Here is a 20,350-nt window from a genome sequence, read left to right on the forward strand (position 1 = left end):
AAAGGATATTCTCTTAGACTTTGTACCATATTAGGCAAACTGGAAGTACTTGAAGTTCTCCAAAAATTTATACAGGATGTTGCTAGTCTAGCTCTTTCAAACCCTAGAAAGTATATGGGTTTCAAGCAGCTACGTAACATTAATTAGAAAAAAAAAGGTAGTTATTGAAAAATATTAGATACTTTCCCAGAAGTCTTCTATCTTAATTTCTTCAAAAATATTCTAACTACTTAACTACTTCTAGAACTTAGAAGAAGAAACAAAGGTGAGAGAAAGGTGGAGACCACGTACACTGACATTTTCCCAGAACTTATATGACCTCCTGAGAGTACAAGTTTTCCCAGAACTTACAGGACCTCCTGTGAGGGAGCTGAGAGTAACAAAGAATTCCTATAGCTTTGCTGGACAAAACACCAACCTCTTCTTTTAAGCACTGTGCCACTAGCACAAAGCAGGGTAAATGAAAATTCTTTCAACTCTTTAAGTAACAGGTTAAATGCAAATACCTAAGCCTACCAGAGCTGGAGGTAAATATGCCATGCAGTCTTTCTTCCTTTTATACAGCACATGTTATATGTAATAAATGAGATGCAGTGTTACAATAGTTTCCTGAAATCACTATAAATATTTACCAAATGTAATTTTACCATACTCCCAATTCCCACTCATTGGAAATCAGACAAAATATCAATCACTGAATATCTGAAGTAACAAGGAAAAGGTAATTTGCTTTTCCATGTAACTGTGGCAGTGGAACACTGAACAGTGAACAGGGCCCTTCACAAGGGAGAGGGCTGTTCTTGTGAGATATGTTAAAGATCCTTTTGTGCATCCTTAATGAAATCACAGCTGTCAGTGGCTGAAAACTTCAGCTAGAGAACTAATGAATTAAGTGGACTGTCAATTTCTGAACAATGCCTGAACTTGTATTAAAGCTAATTTTCATCTCATTTCCCTACCATTTTTCCAGCCTCCTCGCCATTTTTCCAGCATGAGATTTGACAGCTTTAGCCCCCATTTACCAAGGGTAAAATAGATTTTCCCATAGGAACATAATGAAATACATCTTAACACATTTTTACAAGTTGTGAGAATTGTTCAGGAAAGAAATCTTCAACAAAGGGCAAAACAACTAAGGTAATTAATGTAATTGGCATGTAGAGAGACTAATATGTAGCTTCACTCTAGATTCATCACAACTGAGTTGGAACCGGTCTTATTTTCTTGCATACAAATTTATCTTCTATATACTATTAATCAGACAATAGTTTCACTCTTTGATCTCAATATATACACTTAAGAGAAAATTTAATGAGAAACAACTTGTTTATTAGAATGCATTTACCCCCCTGTTTTATAGGGTTCTCTTCCAGAGGGTTTAAGAAGTTTCAGAGCATTTTGAACTAAGAGCTCATTCTTTAGTTCAAACATTTACTGAAACATTTGTGTTTTAATAAACTATGTGTGTTTTCAATATCAATCCTATATGCTTTCTTTCTTAGATCAAGGCTTCTCAAAAAGAAAGATAATTACAATTTTTTGACATTTCTTTTAAGGACAAAAACAAAAATTTACTCTTCCCAAAAATTGCAGGTTGCACGTCAACATTATTCTCAATATATTTTTGTATTTTTCACCCCACAGCTGCACTCTCTTATCACTTTGCTGATTTGCATGTTCTCGAGATGATCTCAGAAACTGAGACAGTTGAGATTTTGTACACCTCTTCAAGTGTTATGAAATAAAACCTATGAAATACAGAATGGAGCAAAAGCAACTCTTCTTTCTTCTGATTTACAGCAATACTTTCACATTTGCACTACAGTATTTCTTTCACATTCCATTTCCATAGGACAGTTTCTAGCTCATGCCTGCTCTCTTCCAAACATTCCCTTTTCAACACTCTTTCCCCTATTAGTTCTGCAAAAAACCATTTGATTCCATAAAGAATATCTATTTTCTTAATGCATATAACAATCACAAAAGAGGAATAAAAACTAGCATAGAAGTTACTGATCCAAAACTTAAACAATAAAGAAAAATATTAGAATAAAGAACCTTATAGTTAGTTGCTTTCTTTGAAGTCACAAGCAGAACACGGAACTGATACCAAATGGCATACAATCACACCACAAAGAAGTTAAAATAAATCTTTGGAACACAGCAGTATTCAACCAACTCAGAGTTACTCAATTAGCTTGCTTCATGTAGAATACAAGCCAACTTTTCTTCTGAAGCCACACCTTACCTTTGCATCCATACTGTTCTGGTGGGAGGTCATAAGGTACAGGAAAATATGTTGCTGAATCTTTCCTTTCTGGAAGATTTCCCCTTCCTACATGAAAATAACCTTTGTCCAATCCCTATGAAAGAAGGGAAACATATAGAAGATTCATTAGTTTCTGGGGAAAAAGACAAACTTAATCTACAATAGATGCTTTCTCAGTGAGCTATTTTAATGAACAAAATTTTCTGCCTCCTTTACTGAGATTAGATACTTCATGAAGCACCTTCATGTCTTAAAAACTCAGCTTTTCTTACTTCTACTATTTCAGCTCTTCTCTTTTTATTACATCTATTGGCTTGCCCATGTGGGTCCATATTGGATATATTCTGACTTCTCAGGCCCCTATACATACACCAAATAATTTCCATGTTCACTAGGTGAACTCCTTCAGTGTTTAATATTTAACTAAAGTGAAAAGCTTCTAAAAATTTCTCTTTGCTGCTTAGTTTCATTCTGACCACATTAATTGGATGCTCAGTATGTTACATGGACTAAACTAGAAATCACTTTGTGTTATAGAAGCAAGTCTTCAAATCTGTGCTTTTCAGACATGTTGGGTAACATCATCCACAGACAAAAAATTTAATGAAGATTTGAAACTGCTTGCACAAAAGTTTCAAAGACTACACTTATATTAGAATGACAGCATTACTGTCAAACAAGGTTAAGGACTATAAAAAAATGCAGTACAGTACAAAGATAGACAGATTTAAAGTGATTCAATTAACTTGGGCAGGTTGTATTGCTTAGCTACTTCTCCAGAGAAACTGGATCCCAACTGTAGCGAGTTACACAAAAGCAAAATCTCTTAGTTCTGAGATTTCAAATAGCTGTCAATCAAGTAGAGTTTGATTAGAACAGACTAGAAATTTAAAGGCTATCAAGTTTCTTTCTTTATTTATAAGATATTACTGACAACTACTTTTCTTTCTAAAATCATAGAATAGTTTGGGTTGGAAGAGATCTTCAAGGGTCATCTAGTTCAATTCCTGTACACTGGGCAGGGACATCTTCCACTAGTAGCAGATTGCTCAGAGCCCTGTCCAACCTGATCCTGAATGTTCCCAGGGATGGGGTATCTCCCACCTCTCAGGGCAACCTGTGCCAGTGTTCCACTACCCTCACAGTAAAGAATTTCTTCCCTAGATCTAGTCTAAATATACCCTCTTCTAGTTCAGAACCACTGCCCCTTGTCCTGTCCCTGAAGTTCCTATTAAAAAGTCTGTCCTCACCTTTCTAATAACCCCCCTTTAGGTACTAAAAGGCTACAATAAAGTTTTCTTGGAGCCTTCTCTTCTCCAGGCTGAAGAACCCCAAGCTCTGTCTTTCCCCATAGGAGAGGCACTCCAGCTCTGACCATTTCTGTATCTCCTCTTTGGACTCAGTCGAACAGGTCCTTCCTGTGCTGGGACCCCAGAAGTGGATGCAGCACTTCTGGTGGGGGACTAATCAGAGCAGAGCAGAGAGGCAGAATCCCCTCCCTCCCTCCCCTGCTGCCCACTGCTTTGGATGAAGCCCAGGACACAAGTGGCTCTCTGGGCTGTGAGTGTGCACATCACCAGCTCATGTCCAGTTATTGACTTACACTTTATTCAAACTCTATGGGTCCACCAGGTCTGAGTTTCACAGCCTTAATGTTCTGTGATAGTACAAGCAAGCATCCTAATTACAAAAAAACCCCGTGGTACTCAAACACACACTGTCTGAATGGAGAGTCCCATCTATACACAATACTGCAAGTCTTTCTTCACTGGAGTTTCACACCATCAGATGCTATCATTTTAAGCTGGAGACAGCAACATCCACATGACCACCCAAAGCACAGGAATCAATGCAGCTTTGTGCCTTTTTCTTTAATATTCAAGAAGAATAGTAACCTACAAAAAGGAGAGCTGCCAAAGAATGTCAGACAGCAGTTCGAGCAAGTTAGTTCAAGAATCTCCTTTAGAATATAGATGCATCTTTTGTCTCAAGACCCAAAGTAACAACAAACTACAGGTTATGCTGTAAGAAACATTATGTATTATTTCAAGGACTAGGCAAAAGCCACTGCCCTTTAAATGAAAGAACAGAGGAAACAAACAAACAAGGTCCATGCTAAAAGACTGTGTGAAAGAAAATCCAGTTTGAACTTCCCTTTCTTATACTATTTCAGTCAGATATTTTGATAAATCTGCATTAAAACCAGGCTACAGCATTTTGTGGAGCTTAGCCTTGAGGTAACAAGTAATATGTTCAAAACAGAACAATGTAAATGTGCAAGATTATTTTTAAAAGCTCAAAAACATCTACGGGTTTGAAAATGACTGGAAAAATTCATAATTATTTACACAAAATGCAACAATCAAGATGTATAGCCTTACTTCCAATGAATTTGAATCACTCAGGGATTGGTAGAAATGTCATGTAAAAATGCAAAAACCATACTTCTGTTTATAGTGGAAAGAACATGAAATATGCCAGGGATTCTAGTAGCTCACAAACAACAGGAACTGTGTAAGTGATGGTGGTGCCAAGAGATTTTTTCATAACTCACAGCAGTCAGGTTGTACTTGGTAGGAGGGTCTGGGTGGTGTGTATTCGTAGATACTACTCACCAGATAGCATGTAAGTTGTCAGCATGTATGTGACATGTGTGACATTTGATTGCCCAGACATCCTGTGAGATGGTTCTTATGCTACAATAAACTTCATATGCCTGATGGACAGCACCAAAATTACAAAGCTGCTGCCTGGCACCATCTGAGTTGGACATTTGTGAAACCCTCACTGTCACAAAGCACAGTGTAAAACACAACCTACTTCAGCCTCCACCTACAAAGTAAAGACATTTTTCGCCGGTTTTTCTTCCTCCCTGTTATCCATTGTTTTCTTCAACCTAGCAATATTTTTGTTTCTACTTCATTTCTTCTACACTCCATGCCCTGTTATTTCTTCAGCATTTTTCTTTTCAGGCATTTTGCTTCCTTCTCTTGTTCTAGAACTTTGCCTTTCTCTGCCTTCTTATTCCTCAGTACTCAGCAATTATATTTCTCTTTCCTCTGAAAGACTCTGATGCTGTCCTCCAATGCTGCTTGACTCTACCAGTTCATCCCAAAACGGTTTTATTTGTCTGACAATTTAACCTATAGAGATCCTTCATTCTGGAAATATTCACCTAAGAAAAGACATTTGGTTTTCCTCAAAACACCCTGGAGTAAGTGTCTAGTTTGTGGAATACATTCTTTAACAAGGCTCTCTGAGAAGATTCACATGTTTTTAAAAATAACTCATGTGTCTATCTTCACACAGAAATTGAAGTAAGTCACACACTTTGTCTGTTTTGAGCATTTCCTGAATGTTAACAGCTCTCATTGCTGTTTCCAAAGAACAAACCAGCAGGATCTTGCATAAAATAATTTTGTCTGACTTGTAAATTTTCCTCAGCCATATTCTATTCTTTCAGAATTTTTCCCTCAGCAGCTTTAATTTGCTCTTTGATTGTTGCTTACAGCAATACATTTTGAAATGTTGATAAATACATATCTTAATTGGGAAAGAATTTTTTTTTGTACTTATAAAACTTTAGGTGCTGATATGGCTTCTATTAGTGCCTTAGCATCATATATTGAAAAAGCAGTCATTGGGAGGAAAGGGAAAAGGAAGTTTAACAGCTTTTGAAATACTCCCAGTATTTTGGAGACAACTGATTATCCCACTGGATTATTATGGTATTAATGTTTCCAATGCTAGTAAACAGAAAAAAAGTCCTCTTTGGCAAAACTATTTAAAAACTTGCTAGTTTTGGCAGCAAAGAATTAAGGATGCGCACAAACTCTACACTGGCCACACTCATCTGGCCAGCAGAACACACAGCAAAATCCTTCCTCAACACTGGGTGCAATTATTCCAAAGAGCTTTATCCAACTGTACTAGAAGATTTTTCTTTTTAAAGAAGCTCACTGTCACAAACTTAGGTATCTAAACCCAAAGTTTCTTGGTTTGGAAAGCATGTGTCTGGGTGTCTAACACTGGAATTTGAAAACCTTGTCGCAGTTCTGTGAACACTTAAAGCAAGGCTTAATATCTTGAAGTCTACATACAAAATCTTGGTTTACTTTACACTGTATTAGCTTTCCCACTCCATTTAACATGGGATGAAAGACTTCATCTAAAACTAGAGAAACCAAAGAAGAAAGTGGTAATACATTGCCTTGGAAGTTGATGTTACAGTCAAAGAGCTTAATTGACTTGATTTTGGTTCTGCTCTAAGCTGAGCTATGACTGAAAGTGCTGGGCTCAGTTATTCAAATGCAGCAAAAATTTAAGCAGTTCACATGCATCACATGCAAAATGCCTGGCTGATCTCTAATCCAGATTCAGTTCATACACCCAGACCAAGAGTCAACTACAAAACAGTACTTCACTCCAGTGAGTATTCAGCATCAAATACAGCACTTCAGAATCTGAAATACTGTTGTTAGTTGTCTGAGTTTGATTAACTAGATATAATTGCAGGATTTGATAGCACTAGGTAAGCAATTATGGGAAGGTTTTCAGTTTAATAGCATCTGTTATATTTCTCTGAGCTTCTGTTTCTAAAAGCTGACTGAGTCAGTACCATATTCAACAAAACTCTATAAAAAGTATTTCACAAATTTTTATACTATTTTACAGGTCAAGCTCAATTTATCCTAGCATCTTATCAGACACAGAAGCTGTGAGGAAGAACTATTTACTTAAAAGGATTTCCATTAGCCACTTCCAAGATTTTTCAAACAAAATAATTACTGGAACATGAACATCCCAGAACTCCATGCTTTTTGGTCATTGCCTTCTCACTATGTGCTTTACCTGTTAAAGATGCAAGTTATCATAGCCTCTGGAAAGGAATCCCCAGCAGCTGAAAGAGCAAGTTGAAAAAGAGAGAGTGTAGATGTAGGAGGTAAGAAATAGAGATTGAGATGGAAAAGGAAATATAGTTCAAACACAGGACAATCTTTCTTATAAACATTATTTTTTACTCAATAGAAGCTTGTGATCTAATGCCAGCATCAGCTGATTTTTCCCTAAACACTAAAACTGTAAATGATAACAGCTGCTGCTATATTGGGAACAACCATTCAACATATTTCTGAGAGTATGTATTAGCACATGAGGCCAAGACCCAACCTCAAAGCATAATTCTGGAAGCATTTGTTAAAAAAGACAAAAACTGGCAGTCAGATGACAGCAAGTGAGGAACGATCCACTTCCAAATTTGTATTCAGCAGAAAATAGAAGGCACAAACTGCAAAGCTAGAGGAGTTCTTAAGATAAGTGACATTAAGTGTGTGCTATGCAAATACACCAGGGTAGTGTAGTGTGGCCAAGTAGTCCCAGGTGCTGGATTAATGCTCCAATCTCTTCTGGGACATGGGTTCAACTTCTATCACTGCCAGGGATATTTCAATGATTGGATTATATGATCTTAAAGGTCTTTTTCCAGCCTAAATGATTGTGTGATTCTATGATGCCAAGTCTTAACTTCTACGAGAAAACATGTCATGAACTTTGTGATAATACTGCATGAAACAACCTGAACAAACAACTATCAGAAACTGGCAGCATTAAATAAACATTCTGATAGCTACAGCATGGTGAGTCCCACGAGGCCTAGGAAAGCTCAGTTATGTTTCAAAGCACTTCATGTAGTTTATACTTTGCATAACTTCAGTTGCAAACAAGCATTTCTGTTTTTAAAAATTTTAGTCTATTCCCAGTTCTCTGTTACCTTCACTTAAATCTACTCTGCCACATAGTATTCTAAAACCACACTGAACCAGTGTGACAAGCAGACTAAGTTATCAAAGAAGCACTTTTTATGCAGTTAACTGCAGGGCATATGCATAAGAAATTCATAAACTAAGCAGTGCAACTTGAATATTAGATGACTGCATGCACATAAGCCCAGTATCAGTATCTGACTATCTCCTTGTTACCAAGAGTCTCTGCAGGCACTTCTCAGTGAAGAAAGAAAAGCAGCTGCAGTGTCTCTCCCTGCTTTGCTCCCACATACACCATGGGATATCACATCCATGTGATAATCAGGTGACTCGTTCTCTTCTGGTTGCCAGTCTTCACAATTAATTATCAATATGTAGGAATCTGGGAGAAAAAGAACTAAGTATTCTCTCCCAAAATATGTACTGCTACATATTCTTGCAAGTTTTAAATAAGCTTCAATTAAGTTGTGCTCTGAGAGGTCTGAAACTCAACCATAAGACTACCTTGTGCACACTGACAGGTTTTAGTACAGCCATCGAAAAGCATAGGAGCTTTCCATAATTCACAAAGACAAGAGAGGTGAGAGCTGTAGAGAGAATGCTTTGTATTCACACCATGGTTAGCTAACCTGTTACACACCACTTTGTAAAAATACAGCAGGCCAAACAGACCCAGTGAGGAGAACCCTGAGAACATCATTGTGTCATAGTTTTATATCAGCATCTGTTTCTCTAGAATCTTATTTGCATTTTAAGAACTTTTGTCCCTCTACTTATGACTCTCCCAACTCAAATGATACAGAAGGAAAAAAACTGAGAAAAGAAGTAAAAGTGATCAAAAAATCTCCCCCCTAGGAACAACTGAGCAGGATAAGAACTCTCCAGTCTAGACAAAGATAAAAGTGTCTGCAAAGAGTGGTATGAAAAGGATGATTAGGGATCACATGGTTCTTGCATCTTTCAGTGCAAGAAGAAAAAACCTTCAAATGAGTAACTTTCAGAAGTGCTTCATGTGACATTATTACAATGTGGAACTCAGAGCAGACTGTGACTGCCTAAAGCCTACAGACATTTAAGAGCAGATAAGAGACGCTCACAGAATAAGCCTCTAAGTCATGAAATATGCAGAGACAAACTACTACATAAATGCCTGGCCATTATACTTTCCCACAAGTGTCTGCTTTTGACCACTAAATTTTGAGATGTTCCTTTGATATGATAAAAGTAAAGCCTTCTACTCCCTCATCAATGGCTATTTTGAAGTAACAAGAGTGACAAAAAGGGAAAAGCTGGAAGCCTGACTCTACTTCATACTGCACATCATGTTTTCTTACCCAGATCCTAGCCATTTATTCTTATTTTCTATCCAAAACTTCATGGACCATCATTCTCCATAAGCTCTGGTTCCAGAGCCAGGCTGAAAGAAAGGTACCTCAATAGGATTTCCCCATTCACCTTTCTGCCCGTTGAATTTGTCCTTCCTACTCTTTCCTTGCATTAGCCTTCAGATGATCATGTCGAGCTGGTTCATGGAATGACTTTGGAAACCTGTCCTACTTTGTTCTGGCCAGTCTGAGCTGGTTTAAGGGATAAGGAATCCACTCAGCACTGATGCCAGTACAACTAAGGGAATGAAGACAGCCAGAAAGTTGTGGTCAATGGTTCTGTATCCAGGTGGAGGCTGGCGATAAGTGATGTCCCTCTGTGCTGTCTTGGGACTGGTGCTCTTCAGTACCTCCACCAACACAGACAGCAGGACTGAGTGCTCCCTCAGCAAGCTTGTCTTGACATCAAGCTGAGCGGTGCAGTTGACACACCTGAAGGATGGAATGCCATCCAAGGGAAGCTGGACAAGCTCAAGAAATGGGCCCACAAGAACCTCGTTAGATTCAACAAAACCAAGAACAAGGTGCTGTACCTGGGTCACGGCAACCCCAGCCAGGAGGACAGACTGACAGAAGTCACTGAGAGCAGCCCTGTGGAGGAGGACTTGGGATACAGGCCAGACATGACCTGGCAATGAGCACCTGCAGCCCAGAAAGCCAAATGTGTCCTGGGCTGCATCCAAAGCAGTGGCCAGCAGGGCAAGGGAGGGGATTCTGCACCTCTGCTCAGCTCTGATGAGACCTCACCTGCAGTGCTGCATCCACCTCTGGGGTCCCCAGCATGGACCTGTTACAGCAAGCCCAAAGAAGGGCCGCAAAGATCAGAGGGCTGGAGCACCTCTCCTACAAAGACATGCTGAGAAAGTTATTATGTTACATGACTGTATCATCTGGTGGTCAGTTATGTTTATACAAAACCCATCATTTACTAGGTACAAATATGCCAGTACCATAAATTCTTTGCCTGGCAACACCCAGAGATAGCCAACTGGAAGTTGGAGTACCCAACTTCCAAGAACATTAATTCATCCCTTTCAGGTCAGTTGCTGTTAAAAGTCAAATTTCTGCACAATTTTGTTTACCCAATGCTTCACTATTCTGTTATTAATAGTTATTTACACAAATGGTGTTTCCTTTTTTTAGAGCTCATTGATATAAAAAACAATGCTTCCTACTCTAAAAAGCTGTAGGATTTTTCTTGTTTCACTCTCTGATAAACATTTTCTTCCACATAATTTTCTTCCACATTTTCTCCATGCTGGAGAAAAACATCTCTAAGGTTCATGATATCAGAGACCTCACTACTATGCAAACTCATTATAAATGTCAACAGTGAGATACAGGAATTCTTCAGCTGCAGTCAGAAACCATCAATCTTAATATGCAATCTCAAGAGACTACAATTATCCAGTTATGGTAGGCAAACATTTTTACAATGTCATAATATTAGAAAATACTCATTTGGGACTACATTACTAATCAAGAAATGACAGAACATGATGTGATCATCTGTGAACATTATCTAGGAAATAAATACTCTTTATCAGCAAAACATTTCTAAGGACTTGTAGCATACAAATACTTTTTCAGAGAAAAATGCAGTTTCTTCCCTGGAAAGAAGAAATTTCACACAGGAAGAAGTTTAAATGGTTTGTGATCATAGAATAACTGCTGTTGAGAACATTTTGGTACTGTCAGCTCATCAGAGAGGAGGAGTCAGCCACATAACAAAAATCTTGCATCTCCCCCCATCAGGTAATAGACAAAGCCCAACCTAAAGAAGGAAGGGAAGCTTTTTTCTTAAATACAATGTACAATTAAGGACTTTCCACCACAGGATTTCATAGAGGGCTAAAAACCAGCAAGTGCAGATCAATAAGGAACTCGATATTGAAAGAATCACATGACTGCAAATGCATTTCAGAGAACGAGCAAGAACGAGTGACTGGTGCAACATTAGGAATAATTTCTCAAGTTACAATACACACACCTTACTTCAATGTGAATATGCACTCACAGCCTAGTTTTAAAAAGCACAAGAGAAGAGATTTGATCATCCTTTCCAGTAACATTTAGGTATATGTTACAATTTCAAAACATTCCTGCCTGTCAGTAAGAGGAAAAAAGTCACAGCAAATCCATACCTGCTGTGTAGGAAAACAAGACTCTAAGAATACCTCACAAATTCAATTTCCTATTAACTTTTTTATCTGGAAGTACAGTACCTACTGATTGGATTATTCAGTTATGCTTGTATTCATAAATATTTGCAGATTTTCCTCATATGCCAGGATTTGTGCTTGAACTATGGACTTACAAATGCTGAAGGCAAGAAAAGAACTCCAAGTTCATACGAACGGATCATCATTTGGCTGCCATTTTTCTCCAGAGCTCCCCAGGCTGCTTTAGAGAGATTGGCACTGTGAAGAGAAACAAAGCATATTAGTGAGGCACAATCTTCAATGCAGAAAACTTTTAAATAACATAGCGTAGCAATGTCCTTCTAGCAGGAGAACTTAAATTCAATCAGAACAGTCTTCTCACAAAAAGTGACTTGGTTGTTATTCCTTGTTGCTATTTTCACAGCACAGTGGGAGCAACAGAGACAATATGTAGAAAGGCATTCATACAACACATGTGGATAATTATACAAGCCTATTTCTGTCATACAGATCTACAAGACAAATTCAGCCTTTTGAATCTTCTCTGCACATTTAAGAAAGGAATTTGGTACTGGTGAATAGCTTCAATTTGATGACTTAAGAAGATTAAAGGCTAGCTCAGTTATGACTAGTTACAATACATTCAGTACAGAGTGGGTTTGCATTTTACATTTTAGTACAGAGTGTTAAACAGTATCTTTTGCTCTTGGCATTCTGTTCTTGGATCTATTTATGAAAACAAATATTTATCCAAGAAGTTTTGTTTTAATTTGCTATTCAGCACCATGGTGTAGTTAATCTTTCATCAGTATCTACTACAAAGTAGACCAATTTGGGAGTCAAAAATATATGCAATTCTGTTGTTGAAACCTACTTCTACAGCACAATACAGAATTTACACCTTATGTTTCAGCTGGATGCTCTTTGGTAAAAGCAAATGGTGGAACAGAAGAAACATGAAAAGAAAATAAAGCAACCGTAAATTTCTGTATTAGATGGAGTGAGCATCTTCAAGTAAAACCTTTTAAAAAGCACATTAATCACCAGCACTACTGCAAGCAACAGTATCAATGAGTGATGAAATTTAAAGAGACAAAATATAAAGAGAAAAAAATATTAAAGTAACTGAGCATTTAAGAGTAAGAACAGATCATAATCTGTAAAATATAAGGCTGCATAAAAGTCAGTTTTGGCAAAACTGAAACATATCTGTATTTTTCATTTACAACAAGACATTCTCCCTTCAAGTCAAGAAATTCTTGCTTCCTCTTTTGGCTTTTTTAACAACGAAACAATAGAAATATAAAGCTTATACTTCAAGGCAGACTGCTAAGCAACTCAATCTGACAAAAGGCCAGGTTCCAAGTTCTATGTATCTGTATGTTTTATTACATTAGGGCAGCCCAAAAATAACTTCAGCTAACCCAAACTACCTATTTTGTAGAAACCAGCACATTCATACTAAACCATACCATGTCTTAAAGAAAATTAACCCTAATTAAAAAATATCACTTCAGTTGGCGTTGAACCCCAAAATTGGCAGTCACAACTCAGACAAGATTTTAGTGTGATTATCCACAGTTTCTGACATAATCATGTCAATCTGCAGCCTTAAATGGGGCAACACAATGGAGAAACATTTAATATGGACAAAAATTTGTATCACTAATTGAAGTATTATGTGGGTTATGGAAGTAACTCACCTGGGCTTGCAGCTAACAAAAAAACCTCATATATAAAGTTCTTAAGTGAGAGCTGTGCTGGTTAGATGTTTACCTTGTTACCAAGAACCAAGCAATCTTCTGGAAGTCAGGAGAGAGTCTCATGTATGTCTTAATGTGAGGTATAGCATGAGTTCGACCCGTGACTTCTGCTGACCATTTGCTAGAAAAGCAAAAGGAATTATTTTCCAATATAGTTTTATTTTGCGGTCTAAAAAATACTCATCATATGACAGCACCATGATTTCAGGAACACTGCTTATATTTGTCACACTCAATATTTATTTCTCCTAGAGAAAATCTTAAAATACTACATTTAACTGAACTGTTAACAATTCTAGAAGTCAGAAGGGCAAGGGTTTTTTTCTTTACAACCAACCCAGAAAGATATTTTGCTCAGTGTGTTAGGTTCTCCTAACAAGTTTTTTTCCACTTCTCTGTTCCAGATAGCACTCAAGGAACTAAGTCTAACCTTCTGGACAATACATTTTCTTTGAAGACTATCAATGTTTGTGACTTCAAGCAACTGAGTTTGGAACCAAACTAAACCTCAAAGAATTCCCCAAGTTTATTACAATTTGTTATCCATGACATAAAGGCAGGGAGCAACTGGTAGATTGTTGCTGCTATTCCCCTTTCTGTGCCTCTAAGCCACTGAGACATTTGAGAGTTTAAGAGAATAGAGAGGGCATATCTAGATGCATATTAAAAAACAAGATTAAAATAACAAGCCATTACTGGATTAATTCAGCATCAATGTTACAGAAGTAAGGTGTAAGCAAGGAGTAAATATATGTATGTAACTGAAGGTATGTAGTCACAGCATTAAGAAGCACTTTATCCTCACAGCTGTTAGTCCTCACCCAAATTCAGGAAGAAAGCTTCTTAACACAGCTTCCTTTACCCAGAGACATTTCTTTCCCCAGATTTGAATAAGATTCTTGCTTCAGTTGTCACAATCCTGTTTCCCTAACTCAGCATTCTCTTCTAATAGACAAATCAAAAGGATCAATTAACTAAAAAAAAAAAAACAAAACTTAAGTGCACTGTGCTTCTCTAAAAGCCTGAGCAGACTGACATGGAAGGGCTGGAATGATTTATCTACGTTGACTTTCAGGACTAACACTTACATACAGTGCACTTAAAATTAGGAGGCTTTTTATTTCCTGGGTAAGGACCTAGTTACTTTAACAACCTTATCTCCCCTGACGAAGGAAAAAAAAACCTCTGAGAACTGGTCTTGTATTCTTAAAGGGCAAGAGCTGAAACATTGCACATTTGATGCAAACTAGACTTCTTTATATTTTGATTCAAGCCACATCAAAGTCTGTTTCTATAGGACAAATTAAGATACACATGATACAGAGTTAGCTGACTAAACTTGTCTTTCCGTACAAACTCCACACTTTCCATACATACAAACTGTAAGGCTGAGTCATGACTCAACCACCCTGGTTAATAGCTTTTCTCTCACAACTGACAGTTTAGACAAGCATCTTAAAGTTTATGGGACAAAAATAATTAGGGAACTCCAATAAAATTGTAAAAATGAAAAATAGGAAAAATAGTAGAACTGGGAATTTAAAATTGATTTTCTTTAGATTTACCTCACTGCTTTGACCAGGGACAAACTTCTCCCCTCACCACTAACTGCAGTAATTCTGAGATACTATCTCAGTCTACTGCCTTTTTGCCTCCTTATCTTAAGACAGATGCAAGTGGTGTGCCTTAGCAAGAGTAATACCACTTCTATCTATCACCTACAGTACTTTAACTGCAGTTTGATTTCATCAAAAGTGATTAAAACTCCTATTTTAGAAACTTCAAATCAGAAAGAGGAAAATATATTTTGGCCATGTTTTCTTTAGTAGGACAGCACAGACATGTAATGACTAAAAGGAGAAAATGCATGCTAGTTTTGGCTAGTTTTGAAAGTTAATTTTCTTCATACTGGCTAGTATGGGGCTATGTTTGGATTTGTGCCAGATCAGATATTTCAGCTGTCACTTACACACAGCCTTTCCTGCCTCTCACACCACCCTACCAGCAAATAGGCTGGGAGGGGACACGGGCAGGACAGCTGACTCCAGCTGACCAAAGGGACATTGCAGACCATACACCATTATGCTCAGCACATGAAGCTGAGGGAAGGAATGGTGATGGGGGGGTCATTCAGAGTGATGGCCTTTATCTTCCCAAGCAACCATTAGGCACGATAGAGCACTACTTTCATGGGGATGACTGAACACCTGCCGGCCCATGAGGTGTGGTAAACCAACTAATTTTGCTTTGCTTGTATGAGTAGCTTTTACTTTATTAAACTGTCTTTATTTCAACCCACAGGTTTTCCCATTTTACTCTTAGGATTCTGTCCCCTATCCCACTAGGGGGGTGGGAGGGAGGGTGGGGGAGCCCAAGTAAATGGGTTTGTGGTGCTAAGCTGCAGGCCAGGACTAAGCCATCACAAAGTCCAGGAAATTTAACTGTACAGACATATCCAATTCATAAACAGAGACAGGAATAACTAAGTTTCTACATCATCACCTCTTTCATCATTTAGTTCTTTTACTTCAAATACTGAAATATTTTTCTAAAGATACTGGCAACAAGGCTTGAGAAGAGTTAAAACAACTCATACCATTAGTTTCAGCCTAAAAGAACACTTGTGATCTATGTAGATGCTCTGTCTCTCATCTTTTATGATTTTAGGGGAAAAACATTGTACTTCTGCAAACTGAGAAGAAAACTCAAAACTTAATCAAAATTTTATAAATCTAAAGAACATGCAAAGCTCTGTTACAACAATCATTATGGACTTATGTCAAACAAATAGGCATATGTCAAATAAATTGTCAAACCAACTTCTTCCACTCTCTGAAAACAAAAATTTGACAAAGTAACTGCACAAACATAAGGCACACCATATTAAAAGCAAATCAACTAATAGAAATGTTAAAATACAATACTATTAAAGCCGATCAAATGTTTTGAAAGCAGCAATTAACAAAAATTATTAATAATTGCAAATATGTCCTCATAAATTAGTAATACTGGAAGGAAAAAAAGCAATAATACCAGAGAGAAAACTCCCCAAATTACTCTGTTTACACAGTAGCTAATCTAACAAAGCAGTCTAGTCATCATATGCTACAATCAGAAAAGTAAAAGCAACATTAAGTTTAGTCATTTAATTTTTTTGAAAAATTAAAGTTCTGAGCTCTATTATAGGTTAAACACACTCAACTGGCAGAAGAGAGAAAAACAGCCCACAGACATTATAAAAAGTTACATGCCTGGGGCAGACATCCTGCCTCTTCAGCTGAGAGGCTGCAGAACACCATCTTCTAACTCCATTAACTTCTCCCTACTTGCAAAAAGGAGTTATTCATTTTCCTTTACTGTAAGCACAAAAAATTTGGTTTAGGTTTTTTTTTTTTTTTCCTTGCAGCTTTGGTAGAATCCCTAGTCTCCTGCTGGTTTCATGCTATTTTCCAGTTTGAAGAAGAATTTTCTAAATTCCTCTAATCCCTCCACTGCCCAAAGATTTGCATTGTAAATCTTTCAAACAGCTCATCTTCTATTTACATCTATTGAAACCTGCTGTTTTCTGTGTGCCCCAGGTTCCACAGATAACAAGCTGCAGTCTGTCTCCTGCCCTATGGTAAGAGTTTACATGCAGGCTCTCCTCAAGGGCTACTGTCCTGCATTATTGCAAGGTAAAAGCCTGCATCTGGGTAGTCACTACAGAGCAATTATGCAGGGCCACTGCCATCTGCAGCCAATTCCAGAGATGAACTTGAAACAGCCCTTTTGCTGCCAGAACAGGCGCCTGTATGTCCAAGGAGAAAGGTATGTGGGCATTTTCTCATAGAAAATGAATAAGTAAATAAATAATATCATTATTAATTAACATTATGTGTACTAAATCAGAGACTAATTGAAAAAAGGTTACATCTTTTTTCTAGTAAGATTCTCATGAGGTATGGCTACAGAAACCCAATTAAGACTGCACAAACACCCCCAGACTTATGATATTTTTTTGCTTTTTGAATCATGACTGAACAATCTGAAAGCTTCAAGTTGATTGAAGCTTTCTTCCTTTGCTGAATGTGCTCAGAAGACACAGTTTAAAGGAGGGAGACAAAGCTTCACATGCTTTCTGCCTGAGTTCCATTCCTTAGACATTGACCAGCAAGGTTCACAACAGCAATCACCTTCACTCTAGAATGGAGGATGCTCTCTGCCACTAGCATTTCTATTTCAGTCTCCTGAATATATACCCTACTGAACTAAATCTTACTTAGTCGATTTTCTTACCAGAGCAACTTCCATCCAGAAGAGTTAAAATTTTCTGATGAAAGGAATGGGAAGTTGTGGTCTTGTAAGAGGTTACAAGTTCTATTAATTTTTTTTGATCTTTGCAAAACAGCTTTTCCCATTGTTCTCTAAACATGCGTAGGTTTTTAACGTTTCAGCCTGAGGGAGACATCTGGCATGGAATGTGTCAGACTGTTAGAATTTGGCACAACTAGTAGCATATGGAAATAGAAATTTTTAATAGAAAATGTCAGGCATCTTTAACAAAAGATATTGTCACAAGGGACTGAGAATTTTTGTAGCAGGACTGTGGTACTTAGAAGAAAAAAATAAAGCAACCACCAAAAAAAGCCTCCCTAGTCCTTTTGTGGCTCACTTGCAATTCCTTTAATACAGAGGCACAAGCAGGGAAAGTGAAATACAACTGGAAGTTAAATAAAAAGGAGTAACATTATTCCTGTTCAGAGAAGGAAACATTATATAAAAGTTTACAGAAACCTAAATCCAGCAACATTATCCCATGACATTTTTTAAGGTAAACAGCATGTTTTCTACCAACTGCTGGAGATAAGACCCAGCAGATAAGAAACTAAAGGCCTCTATTTTAAGGAGTTTGGGAATATCGTACTTGTAACCATTTCCACTTATTTGCTTTTAACACTCAAACATTACAGCACTGTAACTTTAAACATACAGTCTGAAGTTTAAAAAACCCAGAGAATTGAGTTCTACTTACTGAAAATAGGAATGCAACCACAGCTGTTTCTGTGCTGTCTGTATACTGTACGGAAGTGAGCCACCAGCTTAAGGAAAAAAATAGAACATGTACATTTATTTTTTTTTGAAAGACATTCTAAAAGCAGCAAGCATCTTAGAGAATAAGCTATCTCTCCTACCTTCATAAGTTACTTTCAGGAAATTGTTAAGTGCTCCAGTAGTATAAAATGGTATATACTTGCTAGACTTCTTTCCATTTTTATAATTTAGCAAGTTCCTAAACACTACACAGCACTACAAGTCAGAAACTGTATATAGGGAGAACTATGGGTAGTTTTTTTTATATGATACGACTTAATATCAACAGATTGGAATCACTACCCATACAAACTAGAGGAAATAAACCAAGCAGCTTTCAGAACAAAGAATAAACCTTCCAAATCCCAAGCAATGTCATTTTAAAAAGAATTTCTGTGATGAAATAATATTTGTATTGATTTGGCCTTTGGCTAATGCACCTTGTGATTTCTTGAAATGGATTTAAGAAGAATCAGCCAGGCATATTGAATTATATTAGTGTTGTGTAGTAAAAAACGTGATGCAAAGCCTACTGTATTCAACATGTCCTAGAAGACACCAAAATAACCCTTTACAAAAGCTTTACTACTCTCAGGAACACACTAACTGCAGGAGTCTACACAACTGTTCATTTGCACAAACAGAGTCATGTAATTCACCAAGTGTAGTGGGTCTCACCCACTAGAATTATTTACTCATTTTCTACTGTGAGATAAGGACTAGGAAGAGAGCATAACAGGCTCAAACTTTAAAGGGCATAAAGAAAACTTTATTAACAGAATTAAAAGAAAAATAATAAGAAATCAGAACAAACCTTCAGAACATTTTTCCTTCCCCCATACCCTCTTTTCTTTCCCGCTGAAAATGTAAAAAGGCAAGACCCCTGACTTTCAGTCAGTTTAACACCTCTAAAATAGTCTTTCTTCAGTTCTCTCAGGGACAAGAGTCTCTCTTGCCATGCCATGGCAACTACTCCACAAGTAACAGTTCTCTCGTGGCTTTGTCACAGCGAATCAGCCGCCCAGGAAAGGAAATTTTCTACGCATGTCCAAACACTAACCAGAGGAAAGACAAAAACTTCTGAAAACATTCATGCCAGCTCCATGTTCAAAATCCACCAGCTGCTAGAATTCAAAAGCTACTCTTGTGCACAGGAGCATAGGTATCCAGCTTGGAACAGGAACACTTTTAATGATTCAGCAAAGCCAAAGGATTCCTGAATCGTTCAAGTTGAAAGCACCCTCTGGAGATCATCTAGAGTAACTCCACACTCAAAGCAGGGTTGAACAGAGCACACTGCTCAGTAGAGTGTCCTGTCAAGTTTTGAATATGTTCAAAAACAGAGACTCTACAGCCTCTATGAGCAACCTATTCCATTTAAACATCAGAAAACAATTTTGCTGTAAGGATAAAGTCAAATACAGGAGATTTCCATGTACATACATTGCCTTTTGTTCTTTCCCTGGTCACCACCCATAACATCTGCCTCTACTTTGCATCTTCCCATAATTTATATTTATATACACTGATAAGATTCCCCAGGAAAGTGTTCTTCTCCAAGTTCTAAGAATTATCCAGCTGTCTCAGCCTCTCCTTCTGTGACAGATGCTCCAATCCCTTACTCATCTTTGTGGCTTTCTGCAGTACTTTGGTTCAGTATGTCCGTATCTGTATTGTACTGTGAAGTCAACAACTAGACACAGCACTCCAGAAGTGGTCTCACCAGTGCCAACAGAGAGGATAGATCACTTCCTGGCAATGTACTTCCTAACACAGCCCAGGATTCTGCTGGCCTTCTTGCTACAAGGGTGCATTGCTGGTTCATCTTCAGCTTGGAAGACCATCAGCACTTCCTGGTCTTCTGCAAAGCTGTTCACCTCTGATTAACCCCGAGCGATCACTCATGCCTGGGGTTACTCTTGCCCCAGCTCAGTACCTT

At 37.7% G+C, this 20,350-nt stretch overlaps 1 protein-coding gene across 3 annotated transcripts in view; it reads right to left on the reverse strand.

The window, feature by feature from the left end:
• TDP1 (tyrosyl-DNA phosphodiesterase 1) overlaps positions 1–20,350 on the reverse strand; it is a 42,691-nt gene that overhangs the window by 5,511 nt on the left and 16,830 nt on the right. For all 3 annotated transcript variants that reach the window (XM_068192630.1, XM_068192628.1, XM_068192629.1), the window contains exons 12-15: positions 18,353–18,419; positions 13,355–13,462; positions 11,734–11,836; positions 2,249–2,363 (exon numbers count right to left, since the gene is read on the reverse strand). In XM_068192630.1, coding sequence (XP_068048731.1) covers positions 2,249–2,363; positions 11,734–11,836; positions 13,355–13,462; positions 18,353–18,419 — 393 coding nt within the window. The remainder of the gene's footprint in view (positions 1–2,248; positions 2,364–11,733; positions 11,837–13,354; positions 13,463–18,352; positions 18,420–20,350) is intronic.

This window comes from Anomalospiza imberbis, chromosome 6, assembly GCF_031753505.1.
Source record: "Anomalospiza imberbis isolate Cuckoo-Finch-1a 21T00152 chromosome 6, ASM3175350v1, whole genome shotgun sequence".
Lineage (NCBI taxonomy): Eukaryota > Metazoa > Chordata > Aves > Passeriformes > Viduidae > Anomalospiza > Anomalospiza imberbis.